This window comes from Manacus candei, unplaced genomic scaffold, assembly GCF_025592945.1.
Source record: "Manacus candei isolate 608988 ecotype Guabito, Panama unplaced genomic scaffold, ASM2559294v1 h1tg000023l, whole genome shotgun sequence".
Classification (NCBI taxonomy): Eukaryota; Metazoa; Chordata; class Aves; order Passeriformes; family Pipridae; genus Manacus; species Manacus candei.
The window spans coordinates 2,943,434-2,967,259 of record NW_026138071.1 but is presented as its reverse complement, the minus strand read 5'-3'; the positions used below and the strand labels follow the sequence as shown (position 1 = coordinate 2,967,259).

At 41.4% G+C, this 23,826-nt stretch overlaps 2 protein-coding genes across 4 annotated transcripts in view; one reads left to right on the top strand and one right to left on the bottom strand.

The window, feature by feature from the left end:
* HSPBAP1 (HSPB1 associated protein 1) overlaps nucleotides 1–14,118 on the bottom strand; it is a 37,551-nt gene extending 23,433 nt beyond the window's left edge. For 2 of the 3 annotated variants that reach the window (XM_051787625.1, XM_051787626.1), the window contains exons 1-2: nucleotides 13,773–14,118; nucleotides 1,697–1,882 (exon numbers count right to left, since the gene is read on the bottom strand). In XM_051787625.1, the coding sequence (XP_051643585.1) occupies nucleotides 1,697–1,882; nucleotides 13,773–13,809 (223 nt within the window). In that variant the 5' untranslated portion in view covers nucleotides 13,810–14,118. Of the gene's footprint in view, nucleotides 1–1,696; nucleotides 1,883–13,772 lie in introns of those variants that run through there. The other variant, XM_051787627.1, reaches the window with a different exon arrangement.
* Nucleotides 14,119–14,198: 80 nt separating this feature from the next.
* SLC49A4 (solute carrier family 49 member 4) overlaps nucleotides 14,199–23,826 on the top strand; it is a 69,145-nt gene continuing 59,517 nt past the window's right edge. The window contains exon 1 of the mRNA XM_051787629.1: nucleotides 14,199–14,609. Within this exon, the coding sequence (XP_051643589.1) occupies nucleotides 14,276–14,609 (334 nt within the window). The 5' untranslated portion in view covers nucleotides 14,199–14,275. The remainder of the gene's footprint in view (nucleotides 14,610–23,826) is intronic.

Genomic DNA, 23,826 nt, shown 5'->3' with positions numbered 1-23,826 from the left:
GGAAAAAGAAAAATGCAGACAGATACTTCAAGATATAAAAGCCAATTTCAATCCACACTATATCCCTAGTGACTACAAGTTATTGTTAAGTGATGCCTCTTATTTACTTAGTATCAACCCCTGACTTAGCCACATAACACTCTATCAATCCCATCAGAAACTTTCCCAGCTGGCATACCCATTTGGCTCTCAAAGAGTGCCTACTAATTAATGGAGAGTAGGACCAAAATTATGCTTTTACCTGGTAGGCCTTGTGTGTTACAACTGAGATATTAACAAGGTATCAAAGAAAATGTCATATATGTATATATGTGACACCTTCCCTATCAGCAATGGGATGCCTTCCACGTGTAGTGCAAGAACTGGTTGGTACCTCACTGAACCACAGAGATATTGCCATGAAGATGTGTACCAACGTATTAATTCTACACCTCAGTTATCCCAACTGTAGAAAGCGAATAAATAACATCTGTTTTCCTAGGAATGGCACAGGAATCATCAATCCATGCCCATAAAATGATTTGAAATCCTAACATGCCAGGCATTTTCCCTCTAACACTTCTGTTTCACCACCCACTTCTCTTGCAAAAATTGAACATGCAATAACATGGTCATGATGCTGTGAAGAAAGCAAATTTCACACAGTGTTGTTAAGCAAGATAATGTGATGTAATCCTATTACTTTCACTGGAACTGCCAGACCCTCATCTGGAGTCTTTGTGCAGACTCTACATTCCAAAAAAGAGGTAGTCCAACTGAAGAAGGTTAGAAGACTATATAAAGAATAGCTAGGTGAGGTCTAAAACAACATGACTTACATAGAACATTTTTTAAAAACTGGATTTTTCTGGCCTAGGGAGAAAAAAAATTCTAAAGGGAGCCAGAATGCTTTATAGGCCAAAGGGAGAAAGTGCATGGCAAAATGTATTTTGGCATGCAGTTGGGAGGGCAAAGAATGTACAGGACACAAATAAAGCAATGCAAAACCTTTCAAGTGGCTAGCAGATTGTCACCTTGGAACACATTTCTAGTATCTTCCCTCCCTGGTTTGAAACTCTGTCTGTCCATGGACACATTATGACACACTATTGTAGGGCTACAGACAGAAAAAGTTGTAGTATTTAAAATCAAGTGCAAAAATTGTCTTTCTCTCATGGCATGTTCCTAGATGTCTAGTGAATCTGGAGGGTTAGTGGTGAAGTTACTGTACTGGAGTCAAATGATTTTCTTAACACCTTATACCTCTGCAGCATCTTTCATCACAGGACACTAAAGTACTGAAAATCACCACAGTCTTATAAAGCCTCAGGAGGAAGGTGCAAATTATCATCATTTTACAGATAAAAATCCCAAGGTAGACCAGCTATTTGGCTAATTCTTTAACACAGTTATGTTTGTGGATATGAAAGCTCAGCTCATGTGAACAATCTAATCATGGGTAAGACTGGACCAAAAATACCACACTACAAAGGAAAACTGAGATGCTTGATTCTTATGTGTTAATGTTACCCACCAGACTTCCTACTAAGAATAAACACATGAGAGAGTTTCACTACTGGCCAAATTCCATGTCCTAAAAACAGCCTGCAGTGAAAAGCAACACACTAGAGAGTGAACAGTGGCAATGGAAAGGCAAACAATTGCATAACCTAAAAAAGAGAGTTGTGACATTAAGGCCTGTCCACCTCATTCTCACCTAAATCCACCGTCTTCAGTCCTAGCCTAAACTGGATTGTCTTTCCATCCAACATTGCAGAAAGGTATTTCACATTCCAGTGCAGGGCTGGCCAGTCAGCAACCATGTTACAGAAGACTGCAGGTTGCTGTAGAGACATCACAATTTCCTGGGCTTTCTCAGGAGTAAATGGTTTGACACCTTCACCTATGGAAAGAAAAAAAAAACAGCTGCAGAGATGTATGATTTATGACACATGAAGTGTTACCCACCATCTCCCACAGCGCAGGAAACGTTAAGAACTAACACCTCCTTTGTTTATGATTGATTTATTACATTCGTAGATTTTTTTTTAAGTCAACTTTATACTGCAAACATTGAAAGAACATTCTTACACTAAAGCTTAAAAGTGGTGTATTAGCACACGGAATGTGAAGCAAAAAATAAAAATAGGCACATGCTTAAAATTTTCACTTGTACCTTAGGCAATAAAGCACCACTGTAGCCAAACTGTTTAGAATTAGGCTAACAATAAAATAACCTTGCAAATAACGTCCAGAGTTTAGAGAACATAAATTTTATGAGTTATTCTTTCTGCATGGGATTCTTTCCAAAGTGTAGTGCATTTTCAGAGATAGCAAACCAGCTTCCTGCGCATTTGATTTAAACGGAGGAAGAGTAGCATAACCAAACCAGCAGGTATTTTTAAAGTGTTTTAAAATTTCATTGACAGAAAACTTACAAAAAAGGAAATTGTGCCGATCCAAGAACTAAACTAACCCAAGATTTCCATTTAGTCCTTTGCTGTTAGAGATTTATATGCCCCACTGAAACTGTCAAGCCGAAATGCTGGCAACCTTGAATAAACTCAGCACTTCCAGAACAACTTTTCTTTAGGGACATATTGAGAAGGAAAATCTGTTTATTTTAAATGGAATAACATAACAGTTCCATAGAGATGAGGAGGTGGACTACAGCTTCAGATCATAAAAAAATCCATTCATTATTTTAACCTCTATTGAAGTTAACTCATCCAGAATCTGTATCTGTAAAATGCCTAAGATTTAACACACTGAGTTGATACGTATGGCTCCCTATGACTTCTAGCAGCTTACTTCAAATAAACAAACCATTTCAATCCAATCACTCCATTTAGGGGTCAAAATACAGTCTGGCATGCACAATTAGTTAAATAAATACAGAACAAGAAAATTTCCTTTACTGTTAGGTGCTAATTTTGCCTGTTGCTCCTCCCCATGTGTGGGACAGGTAACGGAGAACCAGCCAGTCCCACACAGGGCAGCCCCGTGGTGCCAGCTGGGGGAAACACAAAAGAAAACCCACTGAGAACGAGGTCACTGAGGACGGTTCTACAGGATTAATTCAAATATAAGTTTAAAATAAATCTATGCATGCTGAAGTGTGAATGGCAGGAATAAGAGGAGCCCTGTGCATGCTGTGTGCTGTATCTCTTTGGTTACTTTTGCAAGTCCCACTTCTTTCGATAGGGTTTATACTCTTGCATAGCTGTGCTTTTTAGTTTTCTAAATTAAGCTATCTTCACACAAATTCAGTGGGAGGTATCAGGGCTGGAGTTTCCTATAGTCAAGGGGTCTCTTCTCCCACAGACTTTCAGGGAAACTGAATCCCTCTCTTTTCACTCATGAAAGGTCCTTCATGAAGCTTTAAAACTGAAGACCTCTGATATTTTATGTTCACGGAACATGAAATTTTTTAATGGTTTCTCTTTCTTAAGGGTGATGACAGGAGGTAGTTTGGATTTTGGTTTGTTTTCCACAGTTCCTCTCATACGCAGAGCAACACTTGACAGGATGGTGTTGCTGTGACACAGAGATGTCTCTGACACTTGGCCTTCAGTCTCGCGCTCCAGCAACTTGCACAACCAGGACATAAGGAGGCCTCACGGGGACCGTATGTCTCACCATATGGTCTTCCCTGCCCCCGGGAGGGGGCTCTGGGGCTTTCCAAGGAATAGGTTAATATACCTGAGGGAGCAAGTCCAGAGAAGGCAGAGAGACCATCTGCAGACACAAGGGCACGTGCTGGTGCAGCTACCAGGAGCTGGCAGGAGGCACGGTAAGAGGTTAAAGCTCAGCATGTTTCTTTACAGTGATTCTGCTCAAGATCTAAGGCAAGACTCAGTCCAGATCTGAACACTCCTGGAGGATTTATAAAACTTCTGTCTTTCACCAGTGCAATTATAATATTGTACAGAGGTGGCTTTCACCATGTGGGAGCTGGCTGGCCTTGCCTACCTTTCAGATTTCCCAACTCATAAAAATGAAATTATTCCTGCTTAGGTCATGTTTATCACTGCACAGCTGTCTTTCTGACGACTCAATTTTTTTTGCTTTAAGGGCAGTACATTTAATTATTTTAGAGAATGTAAATCCAAATAAATGCAAGAAACTGGTGACACTTTTTTGGAGGATACTGTAAAGCTGACTTATTACAAAAGTTTCAGGTTTATCCTGTAATTTCACTCAACTGGGTTGTGCCACAAAAGCTGAAATTTACTGGAATAGACAGAAAGGCTCTTTGAAGCCAACTGTTGATTCCATGTGGCTTTCTAATTGGATTTCCACATGTGTATTGTGCTTTTGCAAGGTGTGGTTTTAACCACAGTGCATACACAGTGGGAAGCTCAGAGCTCCAGCTACTGGGAGCTCAATGCCAAACAACAAAAAAATTAGGCTAAATAGCCTCTCCTCTACTGAATGTTTGTCATGTCACCACCCTTTCTTCAGTTGTAAACCTATTTCCCTATAAAATTTAGAAAGAATGAAAGAGGACAGTCTGTCTTAGTAAGATGCTAATCATTCCTATCTTCAAACAGTACTAAAATTGTTGCTAAATAAGTAAGTATCTTCTTCTGATATAGCACATACAATACATATCATATAACCCACCGTGAAGTTTGAAATGTTTTACAAAATTTAAAGACTTAAATAAATGTACATTACGGGTTTTTGCAAAGACAAATGGGGATTCTTGCTAAATCTGTGTGAAGAATCTGTAAGCATCTTGATTCAGTTTTATGTATTCCTTGGTGAGAACAGAGTTAGTTAAACATAATTCTTTCCCTATAATATTTGTCATGCATATGTAAGTGCCTGCTAGAGAAAAGAGACATGATAAAAGGTAAATATCATATACTACATCAAATAGGCATTACGATAATTTGAAGAACTCTGCTTATGACCAACAGAGATTTCTGATGGAACTATATGCTGTAGGAGTGTTAAGAAGTAATTAAAAGATGTATCTGAATACAGAAGACCTTGAAGAGATATTAGCAGAATTATAACTTAAAATGATCTTTTCCTTAGTTATTGTTATTATAGCTTCACAAAGACCTTAAAAGCTGGGCTCTTGCTTCTCAGTATTTCCTAGCCTGAGATGGATGGTAACTGATTCCTAAGCAAAACCTGAGGTTGTATAGCTTATACATAAGTGCATACAGTTTGGACACAGATGCGTACAAGTAAAAATGTGTATAAATAAAATGTGTTGCAAAGAAGCAAAACATCCATTGCACACCTTGGGCTTTAAATATGAAATTCCTAGGGGAGATTGGGTAGCCAGAAAGAACTGAAATGCATATTCCCTTTCAAAAGAAAAGCTCTGTGGGAGTCTTCATTTTCTCAGTTGTACTCTGATCCATAAGAGAAAAGGAATACTTTAAATTAGTTCTTTCTATCAGGCTCCACAAATGGTGTGGCTTCACAGCACAAAAGGAAGCAGGAATAATTTGTCTCATGTTTTGACTTTATACAAGGCATGTACAGAATCCAACCAGGAACTGAAAAAATGAACCAAGTTTTAGCTCAGGTTTTGTAACTGTGACAGCTTATATAATTGGCCAAAAACATAGGTGTTCTTTAGAAAGGGAACACACTGCAAAATACGGATCTACCAATTAAAAAAACAAAGCTCTCCAGTCATCTTTACATGAAGTACTGTCAAACATGAAGACTCATCGAGACTTAGCATTGAGGGCAGGTAAAAGAACAGCGATGAATTGGTCAAGTACTCTCCAGTAGACTTTGTGCTCCTAAGAGAAAAAAATAATTTAATGTTTCTGATTAACAGTTTTTCTGAATAACTGAATGGGGTTTGGGAATAAAGAATTTAGCACAGCAGGCAGTCTGTCTAAAAGTGGACTTGATCAAAGTTATTCAGAAGTTAAATGCACTGTCATTAAAAAGCTAAATGTACTGTCATTCTGTTAAAATAATTTAGCAAATTAGAAGAGTTTATTAGTGCATGGCAGTTGGCTTCTGCCAAAACACCCTGCTGCTTAAATATGAGATTTGAGAGGTATTAAAATCATTTTCTAAAAGAGGGAGTACAGGGAAATCCCGGTAAATGTATTTGGTACAAGCATCACTAAATTGTTTTTCTTGCAAATCTGTAATGCTTCCTTATCCTTTCTTCTTAAAAAAAAAATTAAAAAAAATTTAAAAATTGGCATTTTGAATACATTAATACAAAGTAGCCAGGTAACTCAAGAAATGACTTGGTTTGGAGGTCAGACTTAATGGTTTCACACTACATTGCCTCTGCACGTTAAAAAACAACTTTAAATAATCTGCATGTAATTACAACACTATGCACTATAATCAGCCTACTCTGGGCAAACAGAAATGTCTCTAAATACACATGTGTAGTTTTCAGGATAGGCTGCACAAACATCTAGGTATTACTTCCTGTCCAGTTACTGCTGCTACTATTAGTTTTGACTCTGGGAATGTTAATATTGCAAACACACACAGCCAGCAGGCAGCTAACCTAGATTTGCATAAATATTTTGGTTACTGAAGGAGAGGCAGAAGTTCATGGAGACTCTCAGGACAGACCAGTCTGCACTTGTAAAACTGGCACCTGAAGCTTAGTCTGGTAGCCTGCAGTCAACACACCCTTCCTTCCTCTCCTCACTGTGGAAGGAGGGCATCAAAAGAAAAGAAAGAGGCCAAACCAGGAATTTGGACTCACATTCCAGTCCTCCTGTGGCAGGGTTGAGCATCTTACAGTTTTTCTTACAATAAGTCTAAGTGATTCAAAATATGAAGTAAGATAAGAGTGTGGGCTATGCCCTCAAACCTCAAACTGTCCTTCTGATAAAGCAAAGGAAATTGCTGCCAGACTCCTTAGGGTAGAGTAAGGGGTTGAGTCCAGAATACACCACTGGGAGGGACTTCCCGTCCCCATTCCAAATGACAGTGTGTCATCTCAAGCATACCTTTACGAAATTTTCCCCCTAAATCCTCACAGGCTCTTCCTAGAAAGCTCTTCCTGAACCACTGGACAGCTTCTGCTGTTGTCTGTACTCCTTCCATCCTGTAGTGCATGCTTAGAAAGCAGTCATGTCGGTTTTCAGCTAATGAACTGAATATTGAATGATCTCGGCTCCACTGGTCTCCTCTAGCAGAAGAAATGCTTGGAGGAAAAGACTATGGTCTTTGACCAAAACCTTCCACCAGGAAATAAAAGGGCAGACTTCCCTGTTTTTCCTTATGCTAGGCTACCACAATTCCACCTTTCTGTCTGTCTGCAGGGTGTAAATTAGACTCACCTGCTGCTGAGGAAATTTAGTGGCAAAGCCATTTCTTCCCACTACCCCACTGGCACTGATTTCTGACACTTTCTGACAACATTTCTGAATAAATGGAAAACCTAATACAAAAATTAATACTAATATAACATTATGATTGAAGTTAAGGGAACTGGCATGTCAGGGAGTTAATGTGTGCATTTCTAAGAAAAAAAAAAGTATTTGTTCACAATGTAAGGTTTATTTCTATTTCTTTTTCTATTCTTTGTCAGTAATAAGCACAAAAGCGCTATTGTTAAATAGATGAATGCACTGTACAAAATTCACTGTCAGAAACTGTAACCATTTGTGATTTTCTTGTTGTTCTGTCCTGCAAACTTGAGTGAGGAGAACTTAAAAATGGCAACAACAAAAGAATCTAAATTTTCTAAAGTACACTGTTCCCCCATAAGCCACTGTAGTAAATAGTCAATAGTATTCTAAAAATATAGGGCTTTTTTTCTACAAAACATTGTAATAAACAGTCATTAATACAACTGAACCTTTTGAATTTGATCCACAAAGGGGTTATGATGGTAGTATACGTGACTTTGTTAGCTATTGTACCACACAGAATACAAATTATGATTAATGACTGAGTCAATTAGAGGTGTAATTAATTGTCAGAATGAAATTATACTAGCTATTTTTGAATTACATAAATTATTGAAGTGAAAGAGACCCACCACATGAACCTCAAGAACAGTTTCTGAAATGTACAGTAACCAACATGCACAATAAGGGTATTAGGTTCAGCAACTGCCATTATTATAGGAACATTAAACAAAAAGCATGGCTATTATTCCATTGTTTACATCATTCCATTTCTTTCATCATGGGTAAAATAAGCAGAAGTGAGTTTAACCTTTGTTCCAAGTTGCTATTTCTTTTTATAAAGGTTCTCATGCAGCAATATGAATTTTGCCTGTGGAAAGCTGTTAACAGTGTATGTTTTGAAACCTGGGGTTCACATAAAGACTAAAATCTTGTTTTGACATAATGTCAAGGATACACTTGACCTAAAACAGCGCACAAAAATGTAAACTACCAAGCTTTTTTAATTTTCAGCCTTAACATTCATTAGTGTTAGGATTTTTTTAATATAAATATTACACATAAAAGAAACTGCATTTATTGAAATAGCACAGCCCTGTAACACAGCTTATCTTTCACAACTTCATAATACAACAAACTGCTGCTAGTGATGTCAACATATATTTACCATCTTCCCTTCAGAGATTTTCTTTCTTTTCTTTTTCAAATAACAACTGCCTGAAAAGTTTCATCATCTATAAACATCAAGAGCTAAATATCAGAAAAGATCAAGGACTACAGGCCCAAGTCCCCACTCAGATCTCTATGAACTCCTGTTCTAATCAGCTGCACCTGCACTTCTGGAGAATGAAGGTGACCTTTAATTTTATAAGAACCTATGACAGTGGTGCTTCTTTGAATCTTGGAAGCTTCTTGAAATATGCAAAATTTACCAAAACTCAGTATTTTTCAACCTAGTAGTATACCTGGAAAACTCCTTTCAGTAGAAGACTTTCAATATTTTCTTTTCTTTTTAAACATTAACATCACTGCCAATCAATGTCTGATTTAATACTAGTATTAGAAGCAATAATGTCTTCTATGTCCAGTCAGCAAAAGCATATGGTACATGGAAATTTAAGAGAACTCCCTGAACATTAGCAAAATAATAAAACTACAAAAGGTTAAAGCTGCACTTTTATACCAAACATCTAAACTACCTCACCATCGCTCTTTTTTAAAATACTTATACCCAAAATCTCATGCTACTCCCAAGAATCTCATTGTGTCTGTGATCACAAAGCCTAGAATAATTTAAACTTAAATCATGCCCCTCTTCAGAAAAGATACAGAAATAATACATTTAGCCTTTTCTTTCTATACAGAATTACATGACAGTGTAATATTTTCAAAAAAGCAAACAACATTTTATGAGCTTTATGTCCTCAATCCCAAACACCCACCCAGACAATCAGGTCTTCAGAAGACTCATTTGCAGAGCTCATACCATACCTATGAGCTAAGCGTGACTGGCCAGACCAACAGAAACAAACTCTCTAATGTCTACATCACTAATTACAGCAGAGCAGTAATTAAGTTGCCCCTTGCCGATTCCATGAATGACAACAGGAGAACAATGGCGCAGCCTGATCAGAAATGAGAAACACACTCATCAGAGACACAACAGACAGACCAGTACCAGAGAACTATGACTATCTGTTCTTGCTGGCATCACAGACAACAAGAGCTGCACTGAGGCAGTCCTAGCCCAAGGAGACAGGTGGAGATTTTCACCCTGTATTTCCAATTCAAACCTAACATTCACATGCGACTCAGTTCATTTCCATAATTCTCAGGGTTTCAGGAAGAGATGAAACCATTAGTCTTTGAAACTGAATTTCCCTAACACAGTTTGGGGAGGTTAAACACTCCACTGATGTTGTCTGCAGTCACTTGCACACGTTGGCTCTGAATAAAATGAAAGAACATGGGGGCGGTGGTCTGATGAGGTTGGAGCTCCAATATAACCTCCCTAAAACACCTCCCTAAAATACCTCAGACATGGAGCCTGAAGGCTGTCTAAGTGAGGGTGGGAAGTAGTCATCAAAATGAGCTTGGATGAAAGACATCATGCAGTTTCCACTGCCCCCTCAAAGAAGGTACAATCATCACCTACGTGTCCATTGTTAAGCAGGTGATGAATGGCAGAACAAGCATAAATGGAGTACAAAATGCTTTAAATATGCTCAAAGCCCAAGTCAGGTGTGACTTTTGCATATTCCTTTTGAGAACCACAGTAAAGAGCCTGCAGTGTGGTCTACAGGAAATCTGGTGACATATCTTTCATTGCCAACCACAAAGGTAGATTCCACAAAAAAAGGGAGTGCATCTCCCTAAAGCACCCTGGAATGGGCTCTGTCTCACTGCAAAGCTAGAATCATCTCCACTACAATGGTGACTTTGCAATGGGAATACACACAACCTGCAGTCAATAGGTATAAATGAATTCCCCACTGGAAAACATTGGTGTTTGAATTTAATAATAAAACTGTTCAGCTTTCATAAGCTGATGTTGTGTCCATATTTTCTTTTCCTGTTGATACTACAAAAAAGGAAAAGGAAACACTGTAAAACCATCTTTCTCCTGAAGCACAAGTAAATTGTTGTATGACATTAGAGCCAGAGCCTACCTACTTCTCAATAAAAAAGAATGGCAAGAAAAGATGCTGAAAGTTACTGAATACACAGACTGGAAGGCGCCCAAACCAAGCCCAAGACAGAGCAGATTTTAAACAACCTGTTCCTGAGTAACTAGAAGGGATGTCAAAACTTGAGGGAAGAATGGGATTTACTCACACCTCACAGGCTCACCTTCAGAGGTGTTGTTCAAGACAGGGTGTAAAGAACACACTCATTACAGCTCCCTGCTACCCTAGTGCTGTTTATGGCAGCTCTGAAACTGCATTGTCACAACTCCAGCAGAAATCTAGAAATTGAGGGAAATCCCTGGAAAATGGGCCTTTTTTTAGACGCTGGAAGGAATATTCAGAATTGGCTAGATGCCACTTTTGAATCTTTGAATTAATTTCAGGTTCTGCCCATTTTGTGCCAAAATGCTCCTAGACTTCATAGGATATAGTCACTTGTTGCTTGTCACAGTGCAAGGTATAAGTTGACACAAAAATGACAAGATTGTACACATGATATTAGTTTTTGGGAGAGAGGCATGAGAACCCAGGGGATGCTGAAGTTCATCAGGTATCTCTGAAAAGTCACATGGAGAATAAATCTGTCAAAAGCACGGTAACTGGAGAGAGCAAACGTGACTTCCTAAGGCACTAGGAATTGGAGGTTGGTTGCTCCATTGGGAGGATACTCTCCTGGACTGCCCAGCTCAGCCATGACATGATAGATATGTTTTAGCTGAACTGGACTCTCCAAATGCCTCAAGTTTATAACAAACCTGTCAAAGCCTCAGTTTATATTCTTAAGGCTTAAAGCTTAAATTGGCACACTATAGGTGCCAACTCTGCAGTGGATCAGCCAGGCCTGCCTCAGGGATGGGATGAGCATTTGGCAGCAATAACAGCTTCAGCCACATAATTTTTGTCTGTCACCACTAGTCTATCAGAGCTTCAGGCCACCAACTCCTCCTAAGATGAATTCCATAATGTTTTAGGCCAGACACAGGTAGACAGGCATGAATATGGACATGCAGCCACCTTGAGAGGTTTTAGATTAGAAATGGAGGCACCCACCAATGGATATGCTATCGTGGTTGGGCAGTTGGTACCTGCATGGGCATCTGCTTCACAGTTTTGGATCTAGATGCCATTAAGTCCATGCAAGTCCTGCTACAGACATGAAAGTTATGGGCCAGGACACAGAATAACCTTTCCGCTAGCCTGACTATATGTGCATTTCATCTGATAATATTCAAATTTCTTTAGCTACATTGTAATGAGGTTAAAGCAAGAAAAATTTCCCCACCCCAAATATTACAAATGTCAGTAATGAGAACAGTAAAAATGTCACCACACGGAGAAAAGAGTGAAATTAGCATATTTAGAGAATTATTATACCCACGAGTGAAATAATGCAATCAGCTAGCTGCAAGATAAAGCTAATTTGGTTTCCAACAGTTTATCAACAATGCACTGCTCCTTTGCATTAACAAATTTAAACGGTACCATATCCTGCAAGCAAGAATAATTCACACAGAATATTACACTGTGTTAATTAAATAGCTGGAATAGAAAAGGTCAGGCCATGACTGAAAGATGCGCATATGGGTTGTGAAGCTAGGAAAAGATGGAGCAATTTCAAATCAAGCAATCAAAATAAATTATTTTAACCATGATTAAGTCAATAATAAATATACCTAGATTTTTTTAGCCTATTTTGACAGTCCCTTTAGTCTGCTGCTGTTTTTCAGAATTTTTTCTTTCTTGCTGACCCATGCAAGAGTCAAAATATCTTTAAACCCATCGTAAGATAATTTATCAAAGAATTATCCTGCTTATATTCAAGTTTTCCTTTGACTGTGCAGATAGTGAGAGGCACAAGCAATTTTTGCAGTTAAAAGGACACTGCAAAGCCCCATTTGCTTTATTTTTGGATGGGTTTCCTGCCACTAGAAACATGAAACCTCCGTGACTACTGCGGTTAATTGAATAATGTTCAAAGAAAGAAACATTTTTTCACTTTAGTTTACTTCTGCAAATAACAGCACTTTGGCTGAATGCCACCAAATCACTTAAATTATAGTAGTAACACAGCCCTTCTTAATTGAAAGAACACTTTGGCATAGGCTAAACTATGCTGAGGTGGTAATGTATGAAAAAGACTTAGTAAAACAGGGAATTAATCTTAGTTGGAGCCCCAAAGCACTACCAGAATATCCATCAGTCATGAAATCTGAATCTCATCCTGTATTTTTACTGTACTTTTGTCACTACAGCTGTAAACAGCAAACTAAAATTTTAGTTTATTTTCTGCATGTCCCCTCATTATTTAAATGTGCATGAATCTTATTTTTCCTGGGGAATTTCCTGAACTTTTCTAAACAAAATATAATTTGCTTTCTCATCATAGTTCTGCTGATTTCAGCCAGCATATACTTCCTTTTTGCACCTTCAGTCTAGCAAACAGAGCTGTGTGAACTAAACAAAATGCAATGTCGTATGTTTCATGAAGAATTTCACGTGAGCCTGTGGGTTTGGCTGCAAAACTGCAGGACGAGCACCACGTGAAATTCAGCTTTGTGCTGCCCAGCACATCAAGACTACTGACACTGGATCTAAAACCAGCCTGTGGGGACCCCACTGTTCAGCTCTCCCCAGTTACACACACAGGCATTTATCGAGCCAACTTCCAGACTTTGTGACAGAATGCCTAAGCAAGCCACACTGAAATACCCTTTTTTTTTTTTAAGGGAAGATGAAGCACTGTGCAGCATACGAGCCATTAATTTTATGACAAATGCAGATGGTTGATATACAGATAAATTCTCACACAACCTAACTAATATATGCTTCACTCTTTTTAAATTATAATAGTTTCTAATAAACACAGTGTCCCCCACATGATGGTACATTCACCTGAATTATTTCACAATGGATTTCAGTGCAGGTTTTACCTGAGCCCTACTGTTTATTCCCCCCAGTTCGGCCCATGGTTGATTCGTAACCACCTCAACTCAACACGCTTTCCTTCTCCCTTTAAAAGCACAGACTCCCCGCTGCGGTATTTCCCTGCGCGCAGGTACCCACGCAGGTTCAGCTGAGCGGGACGTGTGGGAGGAGGAGCGGCAGGGGAGGCTCAGCGGGCCCCGCTACAGCCACAGCCGCCGCCGCCGCCTCCTGCTCCCCGTGCCCGCTGGGCCGGACCCGGAGCCTCCCCGCGCTGGGGCCCGGGCCGGGCCGGGCCGGGGGCCCGGGGGGCACCTACCCGGCGCAGGGGGACGGCCACTCTCCGCCCCGGCCATGCTCCTGCAGCTCTTACTGCGGGGGCTCCGCTCGGCACGGCCTTGGGCGGCGGAAGGGGCAGCGCGGCCCGGCAGCGGCGGCGGGGCGGAGCCGGGCGGCGGCGTGACGGCCGGAGCTCCGCGGCCCCGCCGGTGGCACCCGAGAGGGGCTCTCGGGAGTCGCCCCCTCCTGCCCCGGACCACTCTCCCCGCGGGGTGACGGCCCAGTGGCCTCCCCGCCCCGCACGCCCCCGCTGCCCGCCGGCGCGGCTCTCTCCCCGCGGGCGGCGGACCCGACTCTCGCCGCCGCCGCTTCCCTCCTCCCCTCGCCGGCGGAGGAAGGAGGCGGCCGCCGGCCCTCCCCGACCGCGCATGCGGCTGTGCCGGGCCGGGGCAGCGCTGCCGCGCTCGGGGGCTGAGGTGTGGGTGTCCGTGTGCCCGGCCCCGTCCCCTGCTCCCCCGCGGGCCCCCGGCAGCGCCCCCGCAGATGGGCTTGGGCTGGAGCACCGCGGAGGAGCGGCGGCCCCTCCTGCCGCCGCCGCCGCCGCAGGCGCGGCCGCAGGCGCGGGGGCCGGCGGGGGGCCCGGCGGGGCGGCTGCCGCCGCTGTCGGGCCGCGTGTACGGGCGGCGGTGGCTGGTGCTGCTGCTGTTCTCGCTGCTGGGCTTCGCGCAGGGCCTGGTGTGGAACACCTGGGGCCCCATCCAGAACTCGGCCCGCCTGGCCTTCGGCTTCAGCGGCTGGGACATCGCCCTACTCGTCTTCTGGGGGCCCATCGGCTTCGCGCCCTGCTTCTTCTTCATGTGGCTCATGGACAAGAAGGGTGAGCGGGACCGGGGGCGGCGGGGCCGGGGGGTCGGGACTCCCCGCCCCGCTCCTTCGGCTTCCCCCGGGCCAGGCGGGGACGCCGTGTCCGTGTCCCCCCGACACCGCGGTCCTGGGGCCGGGGGAGGGGGAGCCGCCACAGCGGGGGCGCTCGGGGCCGGTGGCCTCGGCCTTAAAAAGGGATGATTAATACTCAAAAGGCATCACGAGTGCTGCTTCCAGCACGCTGTCCAAACGAAAGCACATCAAAGTCCATTCACAAGGAAGATACTTAAGCTGTTCCTAGAGCTAAGCGGAATTAGGGCATCTGTCGTCGCAGCTGAGGTGTCGGTCTGGAGATGTGTGCCAGCCTGGCATTGCCGTGCGTGCGGCTGCTTGACCTGGAGATGGTCGTGATTTCTGGTGACCAGCTTTGAAACAAACACACGTAGATGTTCGGGTCAAATAATGTCACTGCTCAGGGCGGCCATTGCGTCTTAAAGAAGTACTTCGTTTTTAAAAGCAGGCTGGACACGAAGTCTGTGGTTTGCTTTTCACTGCGCTAGGAAGACGCAAAGACAGGGAACGCAAACCAGAAGTTGCACTTCGGGGTTTGGGAAGGCGAGCACAGGGGACAGTTCCCTAATTTGCGTTCAGGTAGCAAACTTCTGAAAATGGTGTTTGTCTCTGGAGAACTTCTCCGGGGCCTGTGTGATTTGTCTGTGGTTGCTCCTGGGACTGCTCCAGAGAGGTCAAGTACCTCTGTTTGCCGATTTGAGCTTTTGGGCCTAAATCCACAGAAGCGATTTATTTTAATTCCCGTTTAAACAGACCTTTAAACAGGAGATAGGAGCCAACAGACCCTTGTGGCTCCTGATGTTAAGTGATTATTCCATTTATTTAAGAGTTAATAGCTTGATTGTGGGAAGGGAAGGGAAGAGGGGAAAGTGAAAGCTGGGGAGGAAAGTTGTGTTTGAGAAGGACTGTATCTTGAAATTGTAATTGCAGTTTCTAAATCTGAAGAGGCATTTTGGGAATAAAATGTACTGAGCTGAAAATACATTTTCCAAATGAGTCCATGGTGGCTGTACAGCCAGTCTTCTTTCAAGCCATTTAGACTTAAGTCAGCAATATATGTCTAGATTGATGTATAATAGTGTTGTTAATTATCTTTGGTTTGTACAGTGAAGACTGACTCTGCTCATGGTATGAAGGAAATAAAGCTAAATGTGAACCTATGCTTATAGAATTGAGTCTGTATTTTTATTTCTACATTTTCTATGAAGTTGGTCCTGAGCAATGTAAAATAATACTGAAAGAGTTTTGCAGTAACTCACTGAAGAAGGAACATTAGTGTTTTGTTGTTTTGTAATGTGATTACTTACGTAGTTGCTGGATTTCTTGGTCTCACATGTAGCTTCTTTTAGTGAGGATACGTATACAGGTGTTTTTCTCATTTCCTTACCTGATGGCTTGGGTGTTTTTCCTACCTTTTTTTTAATCTCCATGTTCGTTGAAGGTACAGATATGACCTACCCCTTTGGTCTTGCTTTATTGCTTTCCTTGTCAAGAGAATTTCGTTTGGTAACCTGAATAAAGCATTGGCTGTGTGCATAAGGAGTACATACGGGCTATAGAGCAAGTTCTTTGCACAGCCGCAGATTTTGTGAGGGCCCTGATTGTTTTCTTCTGTTTCTTTTATGCTGTTTTCTGAGTGAGGATGATTCCCAGAGAGAATGTGGTGCTGTTCACTTTGGAAGTGATGGTGGACTCCTGCCACTTTGTTTCTCAGGAGCAAAGAGGAGAGCTACTGAGCCCAGCTCTCCCATGGGGCTCACGTCTACTGGAGGCACATTGTGTTGAGTTACCTGCTCTTTGGTGTACCAGAAGGAGCTTGACTCTGCTACTTAGAAGCTGTGAAGTTGGTTGAGTCAGACCTTGCAAGGGCAGTATTTCACATGTTGTTACACCAGATTTACTCTCTGTACCATGAATATAGGGAAGCTACACCATTTACTCTGTGGCTTCAGTCATCTGTCACTGGAGTTGGCTAGTAAGGGAGCTGTCAGGAAAAAATGTATTTGTGAAGTGTCAACATGTAAAACCTGGCATGTATCAGAAATATGACACTGTAGATGAGGCATGTCAGAATCTGAGAGGAGATTTAGCTGTTAGATAGTCCTATACTTCACAGTCAGAGGTAAATCTAACTGGTAAGTAGCTGCCTGCTGTCACTTAAGTCTGATTTTGTGTTATGATGCTTCTCAACAAGTCCAAAAGTATTTGTCTTTTTGGGTTTTACTTGTTCATTGCAGCACATGGTTCAAAACATAAATCTGTATCCATTTTTGTGCACCTGCTTCCTATTTCAGTAGTGCTTGTAAGGGTTTGGTCACTTTTTTTTTAACCTTTTAACTAATTAGAAATTGCAGGATTAAATATTCAGGAATAGGCATGTTAATAGCTGAACTTACAAGAAGCATTTCTTGGGCTCTGTGATTCAGTTCCATCACAGCTTCTCAGAGAAGTGTGGGGTCCTCTGAGCAGAGAGGACAGCAGTGTTTAGTTTTCTAACCTCAAAAAGTTTCTTGGCCTTTTTGATCTTTTCCCTCCTGGCCTTCTGAGAGTATCTCCTGGATTCTTTGTGGAGATCTGTTTGCAGCTGACACAGGCAATGCAGTTGGAGAATAGGAGAAATACATGGACTGGGAAAGGTGTATAGATGGTATCACTTCTGTCTCCCTGTGGAATTTCTGCAGAAGATGCTACTGGCAACTGTACACATCTGATGACCCAGAATAGGTCTTGGTGCCCGAAGTAGCATGACAAACTGTCTTGGTTGACTTAAGCCCATGTTCCTGTGGATCTATAGAGATATTATGTGTTCTATGAAATTTAGGGTAAATTTTCATCAGGAAGGTAGTGTTGGTCTTCAGGTGGCTGTAATTGCAAAAAAAAAAATAATCTATCTTGAAGGTCTGAACAGATGCAGAAGGAATAGACATTTTTTGATGGGTGTTGACAGTATTTTAAAGGGTCTTTGAGACACTGGAGGAAGCCTGGAGTTAGCTTGTGTCTCTGTAAGGTGTGTAAATTGAAGCTACTTTGTATTTTTGCAGAGCTCTTGTCATTCCCAAAAATACACTTGTTTTCAGATGCATAGTGAGGCTCACATGTCACAGCTGGAAGTTCTTTGGGGAGTGAGTTCTGTCCCTGCCTCCCAGCTTCCTCAGACATCCTCTGGGAGCTTTCCATGCTCCTTGGCTGGGTGCAGTATTAGGGACAGCAGTGGCATCTGTCACATTTCTTAGTCCTGTTCTGAGATGGGTGCATGTTGAAACTCAGGAATTGTGTTTGCATGTGTCATTTTTGAGTATGTGCCATTTTGGGTGGGTTTGAAAACCCTTTTCCATAGGTAGAATTACAGATGTTGTCTTGGTTGTTTTTTTCTTAGTGAAGAAAGGTTAAAAGATGGAGTGTGCCATGGAGCTACATGTCTTATTATTTGGTGCATTTTCTTCATCAATAGAATTAGAGAGTCCTGGTTTAAATTGTAATTACCTTTAGAGTTTCAATAAGACTGAAATTAAATGGGAAATTACTTCAGTGTGATATTGGATGGACCCTTGTTGTTTACGTGATTAAAATTAGCTACAATTTGTCACGTGATGCTTGAGTGTTTATGTACATTTTGTGCCTCAAGTGTTTCATTTCCTGAGAACTGTAAATACAAGCACACAGAACTGTTAGGATGTTTATATATCTAACTTGAAACTTACATCTTTCCCTGGATCTGGTTCACCAAAGGGGTTTTATTAAGCTCCTAGTTACAAGGTGAGACCTAGAAGCAGTACATGTCAGTCTTTATTATGTTCTCATATAAGCAAGAAGAGGCTTGCTTATTATTGTAAAGAATGAAACACTTTACAATAATTCCCATTAAACAAATTGAATAGAATGGTGATATTTTTCAATAATTGTTGGAATACAGTGAACACAGTCTTTTGGTCCTTTTTTATAAAATTATATATGCTTACATGGGTTGCATAGACAATCTTAGTAATTTTATTTTGCTGAAATTAAATTTATATAACATTGTTATTCTAGTGATTACATTATAAAGTAGAGAGAAAACTTAAATAATCAAATTCTGTGTTTTAATCAAGATTGTCTTGTCTGTATAAACCGTGGAAGTTTTTACTTGTATGAAGTTATTCCTTTCCTGAATATCAAACTCTTGATTTCTTTGCTGTCTGTTAGATCATGCTTCTCAGTTTCCTTCTCTGAGACATTTGACAGTTCTTATCTCTTTCACCTGGGAATTTTAATGCAGTCTGACCAAATAGTCATGAATATTGAGTACAGGTACTTAATTGGACCTTACTAGTATAAAAATGTCTTAATAACTGTTCTCTTTAAAATAAACTACACATGATGGATAAAGAGAATTCTGCATGGCAGCTTTCATGTTTGGAGTTCCCAGATTGGTGCTGCATGCATGAAAACACTGATTTTACTTTTAGGGGACCTTTGGATTCCTCTACCTCACATGTAGAGTCACTTGGATAGAAGGGAGATGACTACAAATGAACTTGTTCTCCCCCTAGGTTTTAACCTAGGAAGTATTTCTGAAATGCCTTTGGGTTTATTTTGAGAGATGTGAAGGTGGGTATGGAGGGGAAACAGGTGGTTGTTCCAGAAGTTGGTGGAAACGTCAATGGCCAAGTGAATCCAACAGATGGAGAAGATTTTCTGAAGTGTTTCTGTTGCTCTTGGCATCTCAGAGTCCTTCTCTGTCATTCAGACTTTTGGACAATTTTATAGTAACTATAAATTGGAGCATGTTAGTAGTAACTTATAAAAATGGCTGATAGGTTCCACTTGTGAAATAGATGGACAGTGTGAAGTACTTTCCATGGTGGCTTTCACAAGAAAATGCAGAGTTTTTGATGGAAGTATCCATAGTTCTGTCATGTCACAAGTGACCATAAGCACATGGGGTTTTGCTTAACAGGGGAAGGACAAGAACCTCTAAAGTCTGAGAATTTACACCTGTGGTGAAGAGACACATTTTCAGCTCTTATTCATTGTGATCTCAGAAATAGATTTTTCTTATATCAGATGCATGGCTGTAAGATGTATGCCCAATATTTCAAAATTACCAATTTGATAATTCATGTGTCAAGTTCAGCTGTGAGCCTCAGCTAAAAATGTCTGGGATAAGACTCAGCATAAGGCTGTAAAACTTTAATATAATTGGGTGACATCAAGTCAAAAGGATTTGCACAGTTCAACAGTAGAAAAGGTTTATACAGACATTATGGCTTTGGGAGGTTAGTACAACCTACAGGAAAGAAATACCCATGGGAAAACTTAGATATGAAAATGTGGGTAGAATAGCAAGGAGCCAGTGAGAAAGGAAAGTGTACAGAGGGTAATCTTATAAACAACTGATTCTACTGAGTAACATTTATGTTAATGGCAAAGGTCTTAACTCCAACAAGAGCAGGAGAAGGCTCTCTTGGATTGAATGAAAGCTAAATGTGAACTTAGTGCATCACTTAAAAAGAAGAGTGGGGGGAGAATGCCTTGACTCATAAGAAGTGAAAGGTATGTGTATTTGGTGAAAATGCAAGTGGTTGATGCACTTAAACTAAACACAAAAGAAGTTTGAAGGAAAATACCTGTTTTACTCCAGTCTTTTCTCTCACATCCTGTAGACACCTTCCACTGCATGCTGTAAATTATGCCGATTTCATTATCTTGTAAGTGATACTGATCCACACCTATCAAATCCCGTGAAAGGGATTAATGTTCCTAAATAACAAATCTTGGAAGAAATGAGATGAAGTGTTGCTTTTCATGTGGAGAGATGAAAGGAGCAATTAGAGAGCTGAATATGGGTAAATCCCACTAGAGCATATATTTTATCAGCTTGATTTTACAAAACTTATTTTGATGAGTTGCTGGTGCGCATGTTTGTAAAGACATATTTTTCTTCTATACCATCAGAAGAAAAGAAAAAGGAAGACCGAACCAAACTTAGCTTTTGTTGCTTAATTTTATATACTGTGGCTACATGAAGGGCCACAGAGCATTTGTGCAAGTGCTTGCAGGAGTGAAGACTCATTAGAGAATTGACTGGCTCACCCTCGCTGGAGTCAGACATGCTGCAGAAGAGCTTAGCAACATAGAGTGGTTTAATTAGATCTGATGAGTTGTGTTAACTTGGTGCCACTGTGATTCATCATAGCAATGCTAGCTTGATTCTTAGCAGCACTTCTCATACCTCCTGCTGGGCCAGGTTGAGTTGAAAGCCTTAGTCGTGGCTGTGGACAGATGTCCTCTTCTGGAACTAGTTCTTTCTGTTTGGTGGTTTCACCCCCCATCTCTGCTTTGTACCGTGTTCCTACATACATTCTCTTCGTTCTGCCCCCCTTTAGGCAACTGCTGTGCTCTTTGTACTCCTCACACATGTCTTTGCAGTGGTGCTGGGACAGCTGTTTGAAACACCACATGCTGAAGCACATCAGGAAGCTGCATTGGATTTAAAAGAACTTTTCCATGATGGGAAGTAAAATCCTAACATGTTTGCATGGCCCATATGAGAATAATAATGGCCATGCTATCTGAGGCTCTGCACAAACAGACACAGTGAGTGGGGAGGTAATGGCCATAAACTAAAACACAAGAAGTTCCACCTCAACATGAGGAAGAACCTCTTTACATTATGGGTGGCAGAGCATGCTGCCCAGGGAAGTTGTGGAATCATGTCTCCTCCCTGGAGACATTCAAAACCCACCTGGATACATTTCTATGTAATGTGCTCTAGGTGACCCAGCCTTGGCAGGGGTGTTGGACAAGGTGATCTCCAGAGATCCTTTCCAACCCTAACAATTCTGTGATTCTGTGCATAACTTGATATACCCTGATGTTGACAAATTAAAGAATAGGGAAATCATTTACCAGTGTGAAATACAATCCCTTACTTTTCTTATGCAGCTGCTGACACAAGCAGAGGTAAAGCACTTAAGCATCCCGGAACTAGGTCAGGACACAGCCCCATCTAAGAAGGTATTTTGTCAACAGTAGCTTATAAAAGTTGACTACAGGGAGTTTAATACTAGTGCAGCTGTGCACTGATACATCCCCTGTTGTATGCTCATATATTTTTACTACCCCTCATAACCTTCTCTTGACCCAAGTTGGTTCTAATCTGAACTCTTTCACCTTCTCTACTTCCTGCCTCACCGATCTTGTGTCATGTCCATCTTGCCCTCCCATTTCCCACTGCTCTCCACTCCTTGGTTGTTGAGGAGTAGGAGAGGTTGGATGTGAGAAGCTCAGGGCCTAACGGAGTGAGAAAAGCCCTAGGATAGATGGAAAGAGAGACAGAAGAGGAAGAGTATGGGACAAGGTAGTTGGTGAAGCATGGGAGGCATGGATGCAGAAGCAAGATCAGGAGCCAGAGGGCAGGGAGTGCTGGGGATGGGAAAGGTGGAAGAATGAGTTGAATAAGAGGCACAGGGAAAAGGACACTGAGTGAGCAAGAGGTGGAAGGAAATGTGACTTAAGTGGCCGGCAGCAAATAGTGGGGTGGCAGGTGCCTGCACAGCACCACAGGTCAGCAGCATGGTTTTTGTGAACTGCCTTGAGGGGCGCTTTTAAATCCAGGAGAAGGGAATCTCTTGGAGCGCAATTGACCTTTTTGCCTTTATGTATCTCCAACAAAGGCCCCTGTGTTTTGCCTCTTCACAGCCCAGCCTCTGAACTCTGCCTGACACTCTCTTGTCAGGCAGAAGGTGAATTGGCCCTTCCTTCACCCTCCCCTTCCCTGTGGTGTCCCAACCACAACCATCTGCTCCCTGTGGGGCTCTCTGGGTGCTGCTGACGCAGAGGAGGGCGACTGTTCCTGCTGTTCCTTCTTCTGCGGGTTCGGTGGTGACGGATGTCTGGCCTCGTGATGGAGGCACAAGTGGGATGCTGGGGTGGATGTGGCCCTTCTGACTGATATCTCTCCCCTTCTGGAAAGCCTTGTAGAATGGGACAATAAACACTAAAATACTGTTTTGTTGTCCACTGCCTTGCTGCATTTTGAAAGCATTTAAATTTTACCAGTCTCCTTTCTTTTAGAAGGTTTTAACAGTGTGGCAGCTGTGCTACATAAAGGTAGTTGATATAACATAAATGACAACAATAATTTCACTTTTATCAAAATCCCTCAGGTTTTCTTATAGACTTTTATGATGACAGTAGTAAAGTACTTAGGAAAGTTGTATTGGATTTGTTTTGCTAGCTGTATGTTTATACTGTATTTATAATTCCCAACTATTAGTTTAGAATTCCATTAAAGAGAAGGAAGAGTAGATCAGGTGTTGGGTTGCAAAAGCTGAATCTGTTTCCTTTAAAGAAGACAGAGTCTTTCCTTCAAAGAATTAACATGGTATTTATTTTTCCTATCAGAAGAAACTAAGTATGAACAAAGACCATTTTCACTTGGTAATGCTGAACTAACACAGCTTTTCTGATTTCTGAATTCCAGTAACAGCCTTACAGAACTGCAGAAACATAACAGTTTTTATTCATTATTTTTGGCCAATATTTTAGGCATTAACTTCATATTATGTTTCAGGAGTGAAAAAAAAAGCTGAAGAAAATGCAAAACTGAGCTTCATTCGTTCTTAACAGAGTTTGGATATTTTCTGCATTGCTGATTTCTACCTGTATATTTTTATTTTTCTGGTAAGAACTGCCTTGCTTGTGGGAAAGGAGCTGTGTAAAACAGGGGTATTTGTATTTGCTTCCCTTTTCAGAGCTGAAGAAGTAGAGAGTGCATAACACAGGCCCTACAATAATCTTCCCTTTTGGGAAAATCTGTCGTCTGACATTGCCAAATAAAAATATTTGGTTTATATAAAATACTTGTTTAAAAACACCCAAACCCATGGTCAGTGCTGAGGAGAGCAGAACTACATTTAAGAAACGTGATGTTTTGGTAATTGTTACCATATTTTGCTAATTTTCTTGGAGTATGTTTAGATTCTCCCAGTGGCAGCCTGGTATAGCCTCAGCTGAGCAGGCTGAAGACCTGGTACAAGTTTCTTTAAGAATTTTTTTAGTTATAATCCCAGGGCAAGAGAAATTGTGGCTTGTCCTCCCTTTCTCTCAGTGGTGATGTTCAGAGCTATTCCATCACTTCCTGCTGTAATTTGGTTTTATTAATGCTTCTCTTGTGC